The sequence below is a fragment of the Carcharodon carcharias genome, chromosome 18, assembly GCF_017639515.1.
Source record: "Carcharodon carcharias isolate sCarCar2 chromosome 18, sCarCar2.pri, whole genome shotgun sequence".
In the NCBI taxonomy this organism is placed as follows: domain Eukaryota; kingdom Metazoa; phylum Chordata; class Chondrichthyes; order Lamniformes; family Lamnidae; genus Carcharodon; species Carcharodon carcharias.
The window spans coordinates 95,663,648-95,684,174 of NC_054484.1; the positions used below are offsets into that span (position 1 = coordinate 95,663,648).

The 20,527-nt window shown below is 43.7% G+C and overlaps 1 protein-coding gene across 4 annotated transcripts in view; it reads left to right on the forward strand.

Annotated features, from left to right (window-relative positions):
• Positions 1-20,527, forward strand: part of rb1 (retinoblastoma 1) — a 246,209-nt gene that overhangs the window by 201,406 nt on the left and 24,276 nt on the right. For all 4 annotated transcript variants that reach the window (XM_041210963.1, XM_041210965.1, XM_041210964.1 and 1 more), the window contains 3 exons: positions 13,410-13,528; positions 13,721-13,890; positions 15,928-16,079. In XM_041210963.1, the coding sequence (XP_041066897.1) occupies positions 13,410-13,528; positions 13,721-13,890; positions 15,928-16,079 (441 nt within the window). The remainder of the gene's footprint in view (positions 1-13,409; positions 13,529-13,720; positions 13,891-15,927; positions 16,080-20,527) is intronic.

Consider the following 20,527-nt stretch of genomic DNA (forward strand, 5'->3'; position numbering starts at 1 on the left):
TAAACGCGATTTGCTTTTAACACATCCGTGCTGGCTTTCCTTAATTAATACACATTTCTCCAAGTGTTTGTTAATTTTGTCCTGAATTAAAAGCTTCCCACCGCCAGGGTTAAACTGACTGGTGTGTAGTCGCTGGAATTATCATTGCAGCCTTTTTTGAACAAAGGTGTAACATTTGCAATTCTCTAGTCCTCTGGCACCATCCTTGTATCTAAGGATTATTGGAAAGTTATGGCCAATGCCTCTGCAATTTCTGCCCTTACTTCCCCCATATCTGTGGATTAATTTCAACTAGTCCTGATGATTTATCAACTTTAAGTACAGCCAGCCTATCTAATACCTTCTTTTTTTTATCAATTTTTTACCCCAACAAGTGTCTCAACTCCATCCTCTTTCTCTATGTCTTGGGTAGCATTTTCTTCCCTGGTAAAGACAGATGCAAAGTACTCCTTTAGTATGTTAGCAATGCCCTTGACTCCTTGTGTAAATCTCTTTTAGCTCCATAATTGACCTTGTTCCTCCTTTTATCACTTTTTGGGGTTCCCTTTTGTGTTTGCTGCCAGTTTCTTCTCATACTCTTTCTTTGCTTCTCTGATTTTGCTTTTCACTTCCCCTTTGAATTTTCTACATTGAGCCTGTTTCTCAATTGTATTATCTACCTGACATCTGTCATATGCACCCTTTTTCTGCTTCACCTTACTCTCTATTTCTTAAGTGATCCAGTGAGCTCTGAATTTGTTTGCCCTACATTTCCCTTTAGTGGGAATGCATTTGACTGTATCTGAATTATCTCCTCTTTGAAAGCAGTCCATTGTCCTGTTGCAGCTTTGCTTGCCAATTTTTAATTCCAATTTACCTGGGACAGATCCATTCTTACCCATTTGAAGTTGGACCTTCTACAATTATTTATTCTTGCTCTGTCCTTTTCCTAGCCAACCTGCTATGATACAATGATCACTGTTCCCTAAATGTTCCCCACTGACACTTGATCGACCCAGAATCAGATCCAGCAATACCTGCTCCTTCGTTGGACTGAAAACATATTGATGTAGAAAATTCTCCTGAACACACACTAGAAACTTGCACCCCTTTCTGCCCTTTACACTATTATTATCCAAGTCTGTTTAGGATAATTTAAACCCCCCCCACCCCATTATAACTACTCTCTACTTGCAACTCCATTTAATTTCCTATCAAATTTTTTCCTTTATAACTTTCCCACTAGATGGTTTCTTCCTGATTCTGTTAAGATGCTTGTTCATCATTCAGTTCTGACCAAGGGCTGAACCCAAAATGTTAACCCTGCTGGTGCATTTCCAGTGTTTTCCAGAACTTCACTGTTTCTGAGGTGAGACACTCATGTATTGTTCCCCAGGAGAGGACTTATTAAGCCATAGGAATGCCTGCCTTCATTTCTTAGTTCTACTTTGCCAATAACCCATTTGTTGCTGAGGATGAATGACCAATAGAGATAAAGTTTAAAGTAAAATACTGAAAGTTGGAAACAAAACAAAAAAATTGAAAATGCTGAAAATCCGTGGAGAGAACAGACAGATTTCAGTTTGGACTCTTTTTCAGAACTGAATAATAAGAGGTCATCAGCTATTAATGTAATCAGACATGTTAAGGTAAGTGAACGTGGTGTAGTTTTTGCACAAATTTATATTGCATAATGTTTGAATGATTTTGAGTGAATAGCTATGGTAATGTCCGATACTAAATAATGATGGGTTATTTGGTAATAAGAGCATCATAATTGAGCATAATCTTCTTGCTCACAGCTGCAGCAAAAACACACTATAGTCTCTGATGTTTCTCTCTCTCCTTCCTAGCCTAGGTGGTCAGGCTAGTTGTGCATTTCATTGCTGCTACTCAGCACAACACAAAGGTGATTTCACTCTGTACTCCTAGAATTATTATTCTCTGTGACTCTTTGACTGTATTTGTTTTGTTTATTTTATGTCAAATAAATGTAAACCTGAAAATTATGGGTACAAAACAGGTCATTGGATGAAAACGCCATCTTTGTAAGGAAATTAAGATAAACCTTATTTTAGAAAATAGGGATGCAGGGAGCTTTCAGAATGTCCTATAACCGTTCCACAGAAATATCTTCTAAAAAAAATGCTTCACTGGCTTTTCATTGCATTGACGAGTGATTTGCTTTGGTTAGGGAGGATTCCTCCTATCAAGGGAAAAGCAGGTTGGTTATTTTAAGAACTGGTGCCTGAATTTTAGCCTGGAGGCAAGTTCCGTAGATGGAGCTGTTATGAGGTCAGGAAATCTAGATGACCTGAATGACCTGCCGGGATACCTAGAAGACCTGAATGATCTGCCAGGTTTAACTGCAGGTCTCCTTTAATTCGAATTCCCTCAAACAGGAAGCTTGATTGACAAGCCAGAGACCTTTTGGGCGGGATGTCTGTTTCATAGAGTGGAAGCCTACGAGAGCAGGTAGGTGAATTGGAGGTGTGAGCAAGATCCTGGGGGAGGGATATGGTAGTGGTCTGGGGAGTGTCCCAATTGCAATGTCAAGCGGTGGTCATGAGGGTTGTCCCTTTTGCGGGGGGAGGGTCCAATTGTGAAGTATCCTGAGGGTGGAGGAGAGGTTACTGAGTGGCTTGTTCGGCCCGTGCTCCTTCTGGTCCACAACCAATGCTGTAATGACATTGACCTTATGGGTTCAGCCCTTTTCACCATCTTTAAGTTGCCGAGTTTCTTCTCACCAAGTTTGATGTGACAGATTTCTTTTCAGTCTCGGGATTTTTGTAAAAATAGTTATGTTATGTTCATTAACGTTAAAGAGGTTAGCAGAAAACAAACTGACAACTGAGCAACACATTTGCACTTCATCTCTGGAACAAGTCTCAAATCCAGCTGATATTGATGAAAGTCTTTCATTAGATCAAAGGGTCCTATGTGAAATGGGGTTTGGGAAGTCCTAATCCTATATGGACCTCCAGCACAAAACTGTTCTTAATTTAGTACCAATTGGCAGTCTTTATTTCTTTATTTCCTTATTACTTTCCTTCTTTCTTTCTCCCTTCATGCTCTGTGCAAAATCAGTGCTACATTTATCATGTTAACAGCAGTCACCACCTGGAAATTGAGAATGCATAAGAGGCTAAAATTAATGGAGAGATTTCAGAGGGTTGTAGGAGGTTACAGAGGTAGAGAGGAGTGAAGTCATGGAGGGACTTGAACACAATGGTGAGAATTTTAAAGCCAGTGTAGATCAGCAAGAAAAGGGGTTTATAGATGACCGGGACTTGGTGTGAGTTAGAGTATGGGCAGCAGAGTTCTGGATAAGCTCAAGTTTATGGAAAATGGGAGATCAGCCATGAGAATATTGGAATAGTTGAGTCTAGAGATAACAAAAACATGGATAAGAATTTTAGAAGCTGATTGAGGTAGAGGAACAGTCGTTTAATGTTATGGCGATGGAAGTAGATGGTCTAGGTGATGATTCAAACATGGAGTTGGGAGAAAAGTGTGTACAGATTTGGACTGTTATAAAACCTGCTGACAAGGACGGTGCTGTTGTTGTCTGGCGTACAGACCCCTATCTTGCAGAGGCTGAGCACCAACTCTTAGACACTTCTTCCTACCTCCCCCTGCACCATGACCCTACCACCAAATATATTTGGTACATTGTTTCCAGGACTGTTGCTGACCTTATCTTCTCTGGAGATCTTCCCTCCTCAGCTTCCAACCTCATAGTCTCCCCATCCCAGACAGCCTGCTTCTACTTCCTTCCCAAAATCCACAAACAGGTCTGTCCTGGTAGACCCGTGTCAGCCTGTTCCTGCCCCACAGAACTCATTTCTTCCTATCTTGATTCCATTCTCTCCCCTTGTCCAGTCTCTTCCCATCTACATTTGTGATTCCTCTGATGCTCTACACCGTATCAACAATTTCCAGTTTCCTGGCCCTAACCACCACCTCTTCACCATGGACGTCCAATCCCTCCACCTCCATCCCCCACCGGGATGGTCTATAGGCGCTCCACTTCTTCCTTGACAAAGGCCCGAACAATCCCCATCCACCACCACTCTCCTCCATCTGGCTGAACTTGTTCTCCCACTGAACAATTTCTCCTTTAACTTGTCTCACTTCCTCCAAATAATAGGTGTGGCTATGGGTACCCACATGGGCCCCAGTTATGCCTGTCTTTTTGTTGGGTATGTGGAACATTCCTTGTTCCAGTCCTACTCAGGTCCCCTCCCACAACTCTTCTTTCGTTACATCGGCATTGGTGCTGCTTCATGTTCTCGTCTGACATGGAAAAATTTATCAATTTTGCTTCCAATTTCCACCCCTCTCTCACCTTCACATGGTCCATCCCCGACATTTCCCTTCCCTTTCTTGACCTCTCTGTCTCCATTTCTGGTGATAGACTGTCCACCAATATTCATTGCAAGCCCGTCAATTCCCACAGCTACCTTGACTATAGCTCCTCACACCCTGTTTCCTGTAAGGACTCCATCCCATTCTCTCAGCTCTTCTGTCGCATCTATTCCGATGATGCCACCTTCCAAAACTGCACTTCTGACATGTCTCCCTTTTTCCTTAACCGAGGGAGCCTCCCCACTGTGTTTGCAGGGCCCTCAACTGTGTCCAAGCCGTCTCTCGCACTTCTTCCCTTACCCCTTCCCTTCCCTCCCAGAACCAAAATAGTGTTGCCCTTGTCCTCACTTTTCACCCCACCAGCCTCCGCATCCAAAGGATCATCCTCTGCCATTTCCGCCAACTCCGGCATGATGTCACCACCAAACACATCTTCCTCTCAACCACCCTGTCAGCATTCCATAGGAACCATTCCCTCTGTGACACCCTGGACAACTCCTCCATCATCCCCAACTCCTCATCCCCTTCTCATCCAATCCAGAAGGTGTAACACCTGCGCCTTTACCTCCTTCCCCCTCACTGTCCAATGTTCCAAACACTCCTTTCAGGTGAAACAGCACTTTACTTGCACCTCTTTCAATTTGGTCCACTGTATTCACCGCTCCCAATGCCGTCTCTACATTGGGGAGACTAAATGCAGACGGGGTGACCGCTTTGGGAAACACCTTTGCTCAGTCCGTAAGCATGACTCAGACCTTCCTGTCACTTGCCATTTCAACTCACCATCCTGCTCTCATGCCCACATGTCCATCCTTGGCCTATTGCAATGTTCCAGTGAAGCCCAACGCAAACTGGAGGAACAGCACTTCGTCTTCCGATTAGGCACTTTACAGCCTGCCGGACTTAACATTGAGTTCAACGGCTTCAGACCATGACCTCTCTCCTCTGCCTTGACCCCTTTTTTAATCCAATTTTTATTTATTTCTTTTTAAAATTTTATTCTTTTATTTATTTGTTCATCTTATAATCCTTTTTTCCTAACCTCCCCTCCCTGTCACTTGTTTCTACGTTTTGCTTTCACAGAGCACTGACGATTGTTCTGCTATTAACACCTTCTGCTATCTTATCTTTATGCCACTATCAGCACCGTCTTTACTCTTTACCACTACCATTAATACTCCCTTTGTCTTGTATCCTTGACAGCTTTGTCATTTCACCTTAGCTGTCACCTGTCCCTGACTTTCTATCTTGCTCCACCTACTCCACCCCCTCTTAAACAGTATAAAATCCATCACATCACATTTCTACTTCTCTATAGCTCTGAAGAAGTGTCATACGGACTCAAAACGTTAACTCTCTCCCTCCACAGATGTTGCCAGACCTGCTGAGCTTTACCAGCATTTTCTGTTTTTATTACGGATTTAGACTGTCCTGATGCTGTAGATATACATTTTATATTTCACTGTATTTGTCATCTTTCAGTATATGTTTCATACCCTTGACTATTAAGGACTGATAGTTGTCTCCGGTACAGTCAGCTTCCTATGAGCAATGCTGACACAACCAACTTTGGAAGTTCAAGGATTTTATGTCTGTTCCAAGATAAACTAGTTTCCCTTATTAAACTTCAAATTTCTCAGCATTCAATTGCATTGTAATTTGCCACTAAGCACTTGCATACTCCTGTTGTTTAAGGCTATCCTCATTTTCATACATCATGGGGCTTTTTGTAATTCTTGCACTACTGAAATTCAAGTTCAAGAGACCTGAAACAAATATAAAAAGTTAATAAAGCTCCTTTAGCTTCAAGCTGTTTCCTGTACCAATGTGAGACATGCCAGTAACTTTTTACTGATTTTTAATCAGATTCAGCCTTGCATTACTGTGATTTCATTGGCTCCACACCCACACGAAGACGAACTATAAATAACAACATCCATGATGAACCCTGCAAATTATTTCTGTTTTAAAATATATTCTAACTCTGGCCAGTATTTTTATATTTAAAAGCAAACTACCTTAATTGCTGAAATGATATCACCACTGCTGCTAGAAATTGAATTTCATGTTACACTCTTCAAGGTTGGGCTGTGGTTTTCAAAGTTCTTGATAGAACTGCCATGTTAACTCAAATTACTGTCTAAAGTGGAAATTGCAAAAATTACAATAGCAATGTTTTGTAATTAGGCATTTTCGCTTCAGGTAACCATCCAATTAAAGTTTTTAGAAAAATAAACATTAATTTTCCTACATGTAGAATTGATTCATTTCATAGGAGGAAAATGTAGATGGTATAGATGCATTCTGTCCCCACTGCCCCCCTCCCTCATGCAAATGCCAAGTATCTGGGCAGAACAGACTGGCTGCTGGAAACTTTGCCTAGCTGCACTTCTGGTGGTCAGGCAGGACCCCAGGAATTATGACTTTGTTTGCTCTTCAAGTGTTATACTCTCATTAAAAAGCACAGTAGAAGGTGGAGTGGAGTCAAATAAACAGCAAAGTAAGATTTGTAAAACAGAAAGCAGGGAAGCACATGACACTCTCCAGATTTCTGTAGCACTATCTGTAAAGTGTGTTAAATGTGCAAGTTATTTATGATGTAGAATTGGAATTTTCCATTTTGTCAGCTTCAGTACATTGGTAGGGGTCAAAAAAGGTCAAGAATTTAATACTACTCTCAAAGATGGTTGATGTTTGTATGACCGTGTCAGTGTGATGATTTCACTTAAATAAAACCCCAAAACAAAAACAGAATTACCTGGAAAAACTCAGCAGGTCTGGCAGCATCGGCGGAGAAGAAAAGAGTTGACGTTTCGAGTCCTCATGACCCTTCGACAGAACTTGAGTTCGAGTCCAGGAAAGAGCTGAAATATAAGCTGGTTTAAGGTGTGTGTGTGGGGGGCGGAGAGATAGAGAGACAGAGAGGTGGAGGGGGTTGGTGTGGTTGTAGCGACAAACAAGCAGTGATAGAAGCAGATCATCAAAAGATGTCAACAACAATAGTACAATAGAACACATAGGTGTTAAAGTTAAAGTTGGTGATATTATCTAAACGAATGTGCTAATTAAGAATGGATGGTAGGGCACTCAAGGTATAGCTCTAGTGGGTTTTTTTTTTTAATTTTATATAATGGAAATAGGTGGGAAAAGGAAAATCTTTATAATTTATTGGGAAAAAAAAAGGGGGGAAACAGAAAGGGGGTGGGGATGGGGGAGGGGACTCACGACCTAAAGTTGTTGAATTCAATATTCAGTCCGGAAGGCTGTAAAGTCCCTAGTCGGAAGATGAGGTGTTGTTCCTCCAGTTTGCGTTGGGCTTCACTGGAACAATGCAGCAAGCCAAGGACAGACATGTGGGCAAGAGAGCAGGGTGGAGTGTTAAAATGGCAAGCGACAGGGAGGTTTGGGTCATTCTTGCGGACAGACCGCAGGTGTTCTGCAAAGCGGTCGCCCAGTTTACGTTTGGTCTCTCCAATGTAGAGGAGACCACATTGGGAGCAACGAATGCAGTAGACTAAGTTGGGGGAAATGCAAGTAAAATGCTGCTTCACTTGAAAGGAGTGTTTGGGTCCTTGGACGGTGAGGAGAGAGGAAGTGAAGGGGCAGGTGTTGCATCTTTTGCGTGGGCAAGGGGTTGTGCCATAGGAGGGGGTTGAGGAGTAGGGGGTGATGGAGGAGTGGACCAGGGTGTCCCGGAGGGAGCGATCCCTACGGAATGCCGATAAGGGGGGTGAAGGGAAGATGTGTTTGGTAGTGGCATCATGCTGGAGTTGGCGGAAATGGCGGAGGATGATCCTTTGAATGCGGAGGCTGGTGGGGTGATAAGTGAGGACAAGGGGGACCCTATCATGTTTCTGGGAGGGAGGAGAAGGAGTGAGGGCGGATGCGCGGGAGATGGGCCGGACACGGTTGAGGGCCCTGTCAACGACCGTGGGTGGAAAACCTCGGTTAAGGAAGAAGGAGGACATGTCAGAGGAACTGTTTTTGAATGTAGCATCATCGGAACAGATGCGACGGAGGCGAAGGAACTGAGAGAATGGGATGGAGTCCTTACAGGAAGTGGGGTGTGAGGAGCTGTAGTCGAGATAGCTGTGGGTGTCGGTGGGTTTGTAATGGATATTGGTGGACAGTCTATCACCAGAGATTGAGACAGAGAGGTCAAGGAAGGGAAGGGAAGTGTCAGAGATGGACCACGTGAAAATGATGGAGGGGTGGAGATTGGAAGCAAAATTAATAAATTTTTCCAAGTCCTGACGAGAGCATGAAGCAGCACCAAAGTAATCATCGATGTACCAGAGAAAGAGTTGTGGAAGGGGGCCGGAGTAGGACTGCAACAAGGAATGTTCCACATACCCCATAAAGAGACAGGCATAGCTGGGGCCCATGCGGGTACCCATAGCCACACCTTTTATTTGGAGGAAGTGAGAGGAGTTGAAGGAGAAATTGTTCAGCGTGAGAACAAGTTCAGCCAGACGGAGGAGAGTAGTGGTGGATGGGGATTGTTCGGGCCTCTGTTCGAGGAAGAAGCTAAGGGCCCTCAGACCATCCTGGTGGGGGATGGAGGTGTAGAGGGATTGGACGTCCATGGTGAAGAGGAAGCGGTAGGGGCCAGGGAACTGGAAATTGTTGATGTGACGTAAGGTGTCAGAGGAATCACGGATGTAGGTGGGAAGGGACTGGACAAGGGGAGAGAGAAGGGAGTCAAGATAACGAGAAATGAGTTCTGTGGGGCAGGAGCAAGCTGAGACGATCGGTCTACCGGGGCAGTTCTGTTTGTGGATTTTGGGTAGGAGATAGAAGCGGGCCGTCCGAGGTTGGGCAACTATCAGGTTGGAAGCTGTGGGAGGGAGATCCCCAGAGGAGATGAGGTCAGTGACAGTCCTGGAAACAGTGGCTTGATGTTCAGTGGTGGGGTCATGGTCCAGGGAGAGGTAGGAGGAAGTGTCTGCGAGTTGACGCTCAGCCTCCGCGTGGTAGAGGTCAGTGCGCCAGACAACAACAGCACCACCCTTGTCAGCGGGTTTGATGACAATGTCAGGGTTGGACCTGAGAGAATGGAGTGCAGTAAGTTCAGAGAGAGACAGGTTAGAATGGGTGAGAGGAGCAGAGAAATTGAGACGACTAATGTCGCGCCGACAGTTCTCAATGAAAAGATCGAGAGAAGGTAAGAATCCAGAGGGAGGGGTCCAGGTGGAGGGAGAATATTGAAGATGGGTAAAAGGATCCGTTGAACTGGGAGAGGACTCCTGCCCAAAGAAGTGAGCCCGGAGACGAAGACGGCGGAAGAAGAGTTCAGTATCATGCCGAGCCCGAAATTCATTGAGGTGAGGGCGTAAGGGTATGAAACTAAGTCCTTTGCTGAGCACTGAACGTTCAGCATCGGAGAGGGGAAGGTCAGGGGGTATAGTGAATACACGGCTGGCCCCTGCTCAGTTGCTGTTTGACTATTGTGATGAGGACATTCTGTTCCATGTTATCTGCAGTTTATCACAATGCTGCTTGTTTATGCTGGTTTGACCTGAAGTATTAAACACTATTTCCTGTTGTGTTTGCAGTTTTGGATGCTTGAACGTATTTACTTTCCGTGACTTAGGCAGAGTAGAACGTGCCATCTGGCCTTTGAGTATTGTGGCCAGGGTTTTCCACTTACTTGCCAACCTGTGGTTATCCTCCCATTAAAATGAATGGGTGGAGACAAATGGGCTGGTAAACACAGCAGGAAAAATCACAAACCATTAAACAACATAAAATCTTCCTTTTTGGCAAGCAACCATGTTTATAAATTATGAAAAAATGGAAATTATTCTATGCCAATAGAGAGAGCAATTGATCCAAATTGTGGTCAGTGAGATATTGGTTAACATGGTGGTTTATTCTTTAAATCAGGACTGCTTTCATTTTTCAGATTCCAATGCTTGCTCACAGGTCATCTCCACCTCAGTGATTACCCCTCCATCTGTTTTCTATTCTAGCACCTCATTCTCCAATACAAAGACTGGCCACTGATATTGACAGCCCCGGTGGAACTATATCCCACCATGGGTTACTGGCTTTAAGAAGATGGATATGAGGAAGGAGATTAACATATTTGATGTATTATTTCCTGATAATTACTTCTTTATTACTACATGAGTGTGATCACCTTGGGGAAGAAAGGTGACACAGTTACAGAGACTACATGTTGGATGTAGTATCTTTGAATGTTTTGGGTCTTGTTTGCACTTGAACTCAAGACATTATTGTATGCTGCTGGTTTTCAATAGTTCAATGAAGTCTGTGATCTACTAGTTTGCACATAATTAAGTAACTGTTGGACTCCAAGTAAAAATAATTTTGCTCATGACTCAGGATTTTGGTTTGTAAATTTATGATTGTACACTGTTCTTGCTGTTACTTGTATGAATTACACAATTTTTCATTACACAATCTTGCCAACACTATTTCAAGAAAATGCTGCTTTGAATGAGTTAGCTGTTCAAAGTTGATCCTCTTGTTTTGTTTACTTAACAGCTAGATTACTATTCCTGTAAGAGATTGAATTATAATTTGCATCTTTATTCTCTGCCATGTAGGGCTACTGTCGCCTAGGTCTAATCTTAAACGCTCAGTGATTAATACAGGACTCCTGAGATCCCACCCTGTTCTTTTGTCACAAGTAAGGATGGAAATATACAGTTTTCATCTCTTAATTGAAGTTATCTGTTTCGATTTTTTTTCTTCCAGCAAAATGTATCTTGTGCTCTTTTATTAAAATAACTTAATACAGACTATTGGATGATTAGAATTCCTTTGCAAATGTAAAATGACTTTGAATTTACAGAATTGAACTACATTACACCACACAATAGTCTATATTAAGTTATTTTAATAAAAGAGCACAAGGTACATTTTGCTGGAAAAAAAAATCGAAACAGATAATTTCAATTAAGAGGTGTAAACTGTATTTTTCCATCTTTACTTATGACAAAAGAACAGGGTGGGTGGGATCTCAGGAGTCCTGTATTAATCACTGAGTATTTAAGCTTAGACTTAGACTACAGTAGCCCTGCTGAATAAGCTAAAACTAGTTGTTTAGATTTATTTACAGAAAAAACAGTACATGGAAGAAGAAACATGGAACAGTATAGCTAAAACAAAAGTTAATAATTTATGCAAGTTGTGTTGTATGTTTCAAACGTAGACTGGAACCATTGTTTTCACAGCCTACTGACAGGATTATGTCACTGGAACTTTAGTTGGCTTCCAGGAGGTACATAAGAAAAATATACATATCTTGATTCGGCCTCAACTGGACTATTGTGCCCAATTCTAGGAAGGATGTCAAGGCCTTGCAAAAGGTGGAGATGAGTTTTACTAGAATGGTAATAGAAATGAGGGACTTGAGCTATGTGGAGAGACTAGAGAAGCTGGAATTGTTCTTCTCAGAAAAGGGAAAGTTAAGGGGGGTATTTGATGGAGATAATCAAAATTATGAGGGGTTTTGCTGGAGTATACAGGAGAAAATGTTTTGTTGGCAGGAGTTATTAACCATAGGATACAAATTTAGAATAACTGGTGAAAAATCTGGGAAAATTATTTTTTTATGTGGAAAATTGTTATGATTTGGAATGCACTACCTAAAAGTGTGTTAAGCAATGGTAACTTTCAAAAGGAGATTGGACATACCCTGGTCTAACTTGCCAGCACCTTTTCCGACCCCTCCACTGCCTCTGATTTTTCACACTGCTTGTCCAACATCCAACATTAATGTTGTCCAACATTAGATATGCAGTAATTTCCTTCAGTTAGACATCGAGAAGATCAAAGATATTGCCTCAAATCCGCACCAGAAACCCTGTTCCCTAGGCATCGACTCCATCCCTCTGACCGCTATCTTAAAATTGTCATTCATGTTTTCAAATCTTTTCATGGTCTCGCCAATCCCTACCTCTGTAACTTCCTCTAGAACCCTGAGCTCTTACAGTTCTGGCCTCTTGTGCATCCCTCATTACTTAATCATTAGCATCCATGCCTTTGACGATCTAGGCTCTTGGCCCTGGAAATTTCCCCTTAACTAAACCTCTCTTCCTCTCTACCTCTCTGTCATCCTTTAAGGCACTGCTTAAAACCTGCCGCTTTGACCAAGCTTTCGGCAGCACATACAGTTTGTGTGTTTGGTTCAAAGTTGTTGTTAACGTATACTTGAAAAGGAGAAATTTGCAGGGTTAAAGGGAGAAATTGGTAGAGTGGGACTAATTTGATAGTTCTTCCAATGAGCCAGCACAAACATGATGGGCCAAATGGCTGCCTTCTGTGCTGTGTGATACTATGATGTTCCCTTCCTCATTTGTCTTCCCATGTAGTGACACTGACTCAGTAAACACTTCATCACATCATTCTGGGGGCCATGCTTGACTACTCTAATGCAAAGTGTTCCATCGCCCTCTTCAAAATACCACAGATGTTTTGAAAATTTGATGCATTTCATTAGAGTGCTCCTGTAAACATCACTCTAATTTCACATCTTTTTCATTTTACCCTCTCTCACCATTTTGTCTCTTTCCCGTGCATTTAAATTTTTACTTCCTTCCACCTCTTCTATTTGTTTAATCCTGTAAACAGAAGGTACACAAAGAGTATTGCTGTAAATATATAAAGTTTTGAGAAATTTCGGTACTGGTTTGGGATAGAAAACCAATGCACTGAGACTACTTCGTTTCTATTGCTAATCTGTTGGAAAATTAGTGCTTTACCTGTGAAGTTAATATTTTTTTCGGATAGTGTTATTTTCTGCAAATGTTTAGTTATGGAAGATGAAAAGATGATGAGAATAATTTGTGTTGCCTTTGTACTTGGGCCAAGCTGAGAGGGTTTCTCTTGTCTACTATAGAATGTTACAGTGCACTTCAGTTTACCCAATCTATGCTGCTGTTTCTCTGCCTCAACTAGTCTGTGCATGCACCAACCTTTTTAATATTCCTCCCACCTTGTATGGTAGAACTATTTGAAGGGCATTCATGCAAAAATTAAGGATTTACTTAGATTTAGATTTTTAATGTGCGTTCTGTGTTTGTTACTTTCAGGACTCACCTTTGTTCGACATACTCAAGCAGCAAAAAGAACAGGAAGATCAGCCAGATCAGCCTGAGCCCACTAGTACCCTCAAACAACCACTCCAGCACAACCACACTGCTGCAGACCTGTAAGTATATGTAAAGATGTACTACTTGGTTTCATTGACAGTTGGTATTAAGTGCTTAAAGCTGTAGAAGCAAGCGCTTAGAGACATGCAATATAGAGCATTCTCATTATGTATGTACATTGTTTACATAAATTTATTTTCACATTTATTGAAGCAGCTCAGTCACCTTTGGCATCTTCTGTTTGTTCATAGTTACCTTCATCCGGAAAGATCCCCACAGCAAAAAGGGTTCAGTACAGCACATGCAGTTCCCATGCAGCAAGCAAAGGTCGAGACACCATCTGCTGGCCAATCTCAGCCCCAGTCCCAGTCTCAGCAAAAACCTCAGAAGTCTACCTCGCTCTCTCTCTTCTACAAAAAATGTATGTTAGTGCACATATATTCTTCTTGGGCTTTTGTTAATAATTCTGGAAGCAAATAAGAATTAGCTATAATGTTATCCAATCCAGTAGCTGCTTTGCCATGCTTAAGGTATGGTAGTACAGATAGCACATTTTCGTTTTAGCAGTCACTGCACAAGCACCAAGGACCACATTGTAACTACACATACTTGATCTATTTTTTAAATCACTTCCTGCTACTTTGCTTGCTGCCTCTCCTGACCCCCTTGTTCCCTCCTGCTTGCTGCCTCCCTCTCCCGACTCCCTCCCTCTTGCCGCTTTCCTCTCCTGACTCCCTGTTCCTTCCCTCTTGTTGCTTCCCTCTCCTCACTCCTCACTGCTTTCCTCTTCTGATACCTTCATTCCCTCTTTGTCACCTCTCCTGACCCCTTTGTGCTCTGCCACTCGCCACTTCCCTCTCCCAACCCCCTTGATGCCTCCAACTCGCCATCTGCACACTGCCCCTCTCACCACCTCGCTCGCCGCTGAGATGGAGGCAGCAAGAGTATCAGGTGAGAGGTGGCAAGCAGGAGGCAGGAAGCAGTAACGGTAGGTAAGTATAAAGAGTAGTAGGTAAGTAGTAAGAGATAGATGGAAATTAGTCAGATTTGAGATCTTCTTTTCCTACTAGAGGCATGCGAGAGGCCATTACAAATCTTTGTTCAGGTTTGGTAGCTTGAAAAGTTTGAAATTGTGGCCAACATTAAAATAGTTTGAGAACTATTATAATGATCAAAGGCAGGTCCAATATGTACGAATGCAAATGTCCCTACTCAAGTGGAAAAACTTTCTGACATTATTTTGCTGATGTCTAGAGAAGGGGAATCACCAGAAAAACAGATGCAGTGGCATACACACCATTTTAGGGGCCCAATTGTTGTTGGTTACTGGATCCTGCCCTCCACAAATGCACTCCTGATATTGACCGAACAAGAGGAGGGGACGCTGGATGTTATCCATGAACACTTCTCTACCCTGACCCCCTCATACCCAGTGAAAAAAATGACAGGTGTTGGAAAGGCCTAGATCTCCAGGTTTTTATTAGGATCTTTCATGGGAAATGAAGTAACCAAGTGCATGCTATTCATAATGTTTGTTAAAGATTAAGGATTTAAAAAGGTTTCTGACTGTGCAATAATCATCCCTTTGTAGAAGAGCTTATCTCTTTCCTACAGACCGACTTTGAAAAGCTGATGCTGGAAGGTTAAAAATAATGGCCCTTTGTGTGTAACCTTGTGCTATCTTGGGACTGAAATTTCTACATTCTGTAATTTTAGAGTATGTTGGCATGAGTAGAAAAGGAATAAAGCTGTTTAAGGTGACTGAATCAACAGTAATTTCCTCTTTTTGTCTGATAGAAAAATGATTTTCTGTAACTGGCTGACACATAACATAGACCATAATACTAGAATCATTATTTCACCCAAAAATTCAACTTTAAATCTTTACTTTCAGTACCATGCTTTGTAAGGGTATATTTGACCACCTGTTTCAGAAAGGGCTTACACCATTGTAATCATTTATACAGCTTTACTCACTTGACTGAGGCTTCCTGCCAAGAGAATTTCAACCAAAAGATTTGCATTTTTTTTGCCCATTTGAAGCCTGAAACCCTATATCCATTCATGGTTGGTTGTTTCGTGCTCTGTTTGGATTCTGTTGGTACTTCCTCAATCAGTCGCCCTCCAAAAACTAATATATTAGTCCACTCCCCAAGCCAGTAGGTTCTTCAACTGGATAACTTGGCTAATCCACATGAATAATCTACATGAATATTGGAACACTGAGGAATATAGTACCGATAGGTACGCAAAAAACTTCCTCCAGTTTTAAATGTAAAATGCACCTCTTCACAGGTCAGTACTTTTAAATACAAAATTACACCACAGGATTTTATGAAGACATTTTTGGTGGTTTCTATATAATTCTGTGGTAATAAAAAGTTATATTTAATGAAAACAGGTCTGTTGAGCACTAAACTAAAATAATTTTATTTCTTGCCATGCATTATTTGTGCAGTATATCGACTGGCATATCTTCGACTGAACACCCTCTGCAATCATCTTCATCTGCCGTCAGACCATCCTCAGCTTGAAGCTATAATATGGACGCTCTTTCAACACACCTTAGGAAATGAGTATGAACTTATGAAAGACAGACATTTAGACCAGGTACTGTGTGCTATTTAATTGATCTATAGATGATGGAACTGTCTTCCATTGTGGCTGTTTGGTGCTTGGAACACTGATTCCATTGCTCAAAAAATGGAGGACAGAAGTTTGTACCAACGATGCTCCTTGCTTCTGAACTACCAATTGTAGCTTGTTTGTTTTTGAGAAAGTCCAAGCAGAAGCACATGCGTCCCCACAAGGGGGAAAACTGTGAGGAGATATCTCTCAGAAATTATATGAGCCTTGATGCTGAGGGTTAGCAGATCATTCAACTGTGGTGGCATCACAACAAAATACAATCCTGATAGCATGTGAAAAGGATTAGGTTTGAGAACCCTGGATTGTTTCCTTCCCCTGAGGGGCTGACTGCCTGTTGGGCAGGTGGGTCTTGTGCACCAGGCTGCAATCTGTCAGTGGGGAGGAGATAGCTTGGTTGGGGAGGGGAAGGAGGAAGGTTGGAAAGATCAGAGTGAGGAAGATCAATTGAGGACTGCAGTGATCATGGGCATCGTTGGGGTTGGGGCCAGTGAGGTTGAGTGTTCGGGGTGGAGCTTCGATGGGTGGATTAGAAAAATTGGGGATGGTGGAGGTAAACTGATGGAGGGCCAGAGAGACGGGAAGTCTGGAGGCAGGAATGATGGTTCTTGGCGGGGAGGGAGAGATCAGTGTTTTTGAAGCCATCGAAATGGGGGATAGGGGGCACCAGGAGAGGTTCTGGGACATCATTGTGGGGGATCAAGAGGGATGTTGATGGAGAGTATGGGAGTGTACCAAAAGATCTGGGATTGTGGGGGTTATCATTGGGGAAAGGTAGATAAATTGAAGTTTGTGAGGGAGATAGGGGTGGGTGAAAGAGATTGGGGGTATGGATAAAGGGATCGCAATTTGGGGAGGGTCATTGATGATGAACTGGTGAGATCAGAGGTTGGGGGAAGTGAAATAAGGGTTTGGAGGGGCTGGAATTTGGGTAGTTGGAGATTGTGGTGAAAACATTGGGCCATAACTTCCGAGCTCCAGAGTGTCATATCGTTGGGGTACCCTGAACAAGAACACCCTCCACTCCCAAAAGGCCTAGAACGATCCAACCTGGCCCTCCCAAGACCTGACCTGGCCAAACCCCTCCACACCTCCAAATCCTACTCACTTACCTTGTCAGAGATCTTTAAGCCTGGCTGGATCTTTAAATTTACCTGGTTTACTGCAGCCAGTGCTGGAAAAGGGGGGCATAGCTTACTTACCTTTAAGTCTACAACCCCCGACACTAGGCCCCGGGGATGTGCTGCATTGTCCAGATCTCGCCTGGCCTGAGTCGGAAGATCAGGTGAGGTAGGAGCGGCTGGATTTCAAGGTAAGAACTTTTGAGCAGAGTGGCAATCCAACTCAGTTGCCAGTCCATCGGAAGTTACAGCCCATTGATGGGGTGGGGAGATCTGGCTTTGATGAGGACATTGTTGGGGATTCAGAGGTTGGGGTATTTGCAATGATGGAGGTGGGGAGAAGATTGAAAGTGACCACAGTCATCATGAGAAGGGGAAGAGGATCATGGAGGCCTGTGGTGGGAATAGGTCAGAGGGGGAGGTTTAGGAAGATATTGAAGATGGGAGAGGACATTTGGGTGTTGGGCGGGCAATCACTGGGGAAGGCTACAGGCTTGCTCACTTTCCAGAGGACAGAGTCTTGCTCCTCTGGGCACTCGACTAGTACTGAAAAACCACTTGCTTGGTCCACGCAGCAGTCTTGCCTCTCTTTCACTGATGGGTTGTCTGTGACACGAGAAACTCAGTTGGCTGGCGTTACAGCTGGAACAGAGAAAAAAATCTGAGTTCCACAGCCTTATTAAAATATTTAAATGAGCTAAAACAAAAATAAAAATACCTGGCAAAACTCAGCAGGTCTGACAGCATCTGCGGAGAAGAACACAGTTAATGTTTCGAGTCCGTATGACTCTTCAACAGAACTAAGGCAAAATAGAAAAGGTGAAATATAAGCTGGTTTAAGAGAGGGGGGATGGGACAAGTAGAACTGGATAGAGGGCCAGTGATAGGTGGAGATAACCAAAAGATGTCAAAGACAAAAGGACAAAGAGGTGTTGAAGGTGGTGATATTATCTAAGGAATGTGCTAATAGGTGACATTAAGGGTAGAGAGCAGGATGAGCAAGATACAGATAGCCCTGGTGGGGGGTGGGGGGGGAAGGGATCGAAATAGGCGAAAAGGTAGAGATAAAACAATGGATGGAAATACATTTTAAAATAATGGAAATAGGTGGGAAAAGAAAAATCTATATAAATTATTGGAAAAAAAGGGGATCGGAAAGGGGGTGGGGATGGAGGAGAGAGTTCATGTACTAAAATTGTTCAACTCAATATTCAGTCCGAAAGGCTGTAAAGTGCCTAGTCGGAAGATGAGGTGCTGTTCCTCCAGTTTGCGTTGAGCTTCATTGGAACATTGCAGCAGGCCAAGGACAGACATGTGGGCATGAGAGCAGGGTGGTGTGTTGAAATGGCAAGCGACAGGGAGGTCTGGGTCATGCTTGTGGACAGACCGAAGGTGTTCTGCAAAGCAGTTGCCCAATCTGCGTTTGGTCTCTCCAGTGTAGAGGAACCTGCATTGGGAGCAGCAAATGTAGTAGACTAAATTGACGGAAGTGCAAGTGAAATGCTGCTTCACTTGAAAGGAGTGTTTGGGCCCTTGGACGGTGAGGAGAGGGGAAGTAAAGAGGCAGGTGTTGCACCTTCTGCGGTTGCATGGGAAGGTGCAGTGGGACGGAGTTGAGGTGTAGGAGGTGATGAAAGAGTGGACCAGGGTGTCCCGGAGGGAATGATCCCTGTGGAATGCCGCCGGGGGGTGAAGGGAAGATGTGTTTGGTGGTGGCATCATGCTGGAGTTGGCAGAAATGGTGGAGGATGATCCTTTGAACGCAGAGGCTGGTGGGGTGATAAATGAGGACAAAGGGGACCCTATCATGGTTCTGGGAGGGAGAGGAAGGTGTGAGGGCAGATGCGCGGGAGATGGGCTGGACACAGTTGAGGACCACCATGGGTGGAAAATCTCGGTTAAAGAAGAAGGAAGACATGTTAGAGGCACTGTTTTTGAAAGTGGCATCATCAGAACAGATGCGACGGAGGCGACGGAACTGAGAAAATGGGATGGAGTCCTTACAGGAAGCGGAGTGTGAGGAGCCGTAGTGGACATAGCAGTGGAAGTCGGTAGGCTTGTAATGAATAGTGGTGGACAGTCTACCACCAGAAATTGAGACAGAGAGGTCAAGGAAGGGAAGGGAAGTGTCAGAGATGGACCATGAGAAAATGATGGAGGGGTGGAAATTGGAAGCAAAATTAATAAATTTTTCCAGGTCCAGACGAGAGCATGAAGCAGCATCAAAGTAATCATCGATTTACCGGAGAAAGAGTTGTGGGAGGGGGCTGGAGTAGGACTGGAACAAGGAATATTCCACATACCCCATAAAGAGACAGGCATAACTGGGGCCCATGCGGATACCCATAGCCACACCTTTTATTTGGAGCAAGTGATAGGAGTTTAAGGAGAAATTGTTCAGTGAGAGAACAAGTTCAGCCAGACGGAGGAGAGTAGTGGTAGATGGGGATTGTTCAGGCCTCTGTTCGAGGAAGAAGCGGAGAGCCATCAGACCATCCTGGTGGGGGATGGAGGTGTCGAGGCATTGGACGTCCATGGTGAAGAGGAGGCGGTTGGGGCCAGAGAACTGGAAATTGTTGGTATGCTATAGGGTGTCAGAGGAATCACGGATGTAGGTGGGAAGGGACTGGACAAGGGGAGAGAGAATAGAGTCAAGATAGCAAGAAATTAGTTCCGTGGGGCAGGAACAGGCTGACACGATCGATCTGCCAGGACAGTCCTGTTTGTGGATTTTGGGTAGGAGGTTGAAGCGGGCCGTCCAAGGTTGGGAGACTATCAGGTTGGAAGCTGTGGAAGGAAGATCTCCAGAGGAGATGAGGTCAGTGACAGTCCTGGAAACAATGGCTTAATGTTCAGTGATGGGGTCATGGTCCAGGGGGAGGTAGGAGGAAGTGTCTGCGAGTTGACGCTCAGCCTCTGTGAGGTAGAGGTCAGTGCACCAGACAACAACAGCACCACCCTTGTCAGCAAGTTTGATGACAATGTCAGGGTTGGACCTGAGAGAATGGAGTGCAGCAAGTTCAGTAAGAGACAGGTTAGAGAGGGTGAGAGGAGCAGAGAAATTGAGACAACTGATGTCACGCCGACAGTTCTCAATGAAAAGATCAAGAGAAGGTAAGAATCCAGAGGGAGGGGTCCAGGTGGAGGGAGAATATTGGAGGTGGGTAAAAGGATCCGTTGAGCGGGGAGAGGACTCCTGTCCAAAGAAGTGAGCCCGGAGACGAAGGCGGTGGAAGAAGGATTCAGCATCGTGCCTTACGTTCTCATCTCAATGAATTTCAGGCCCAGCAT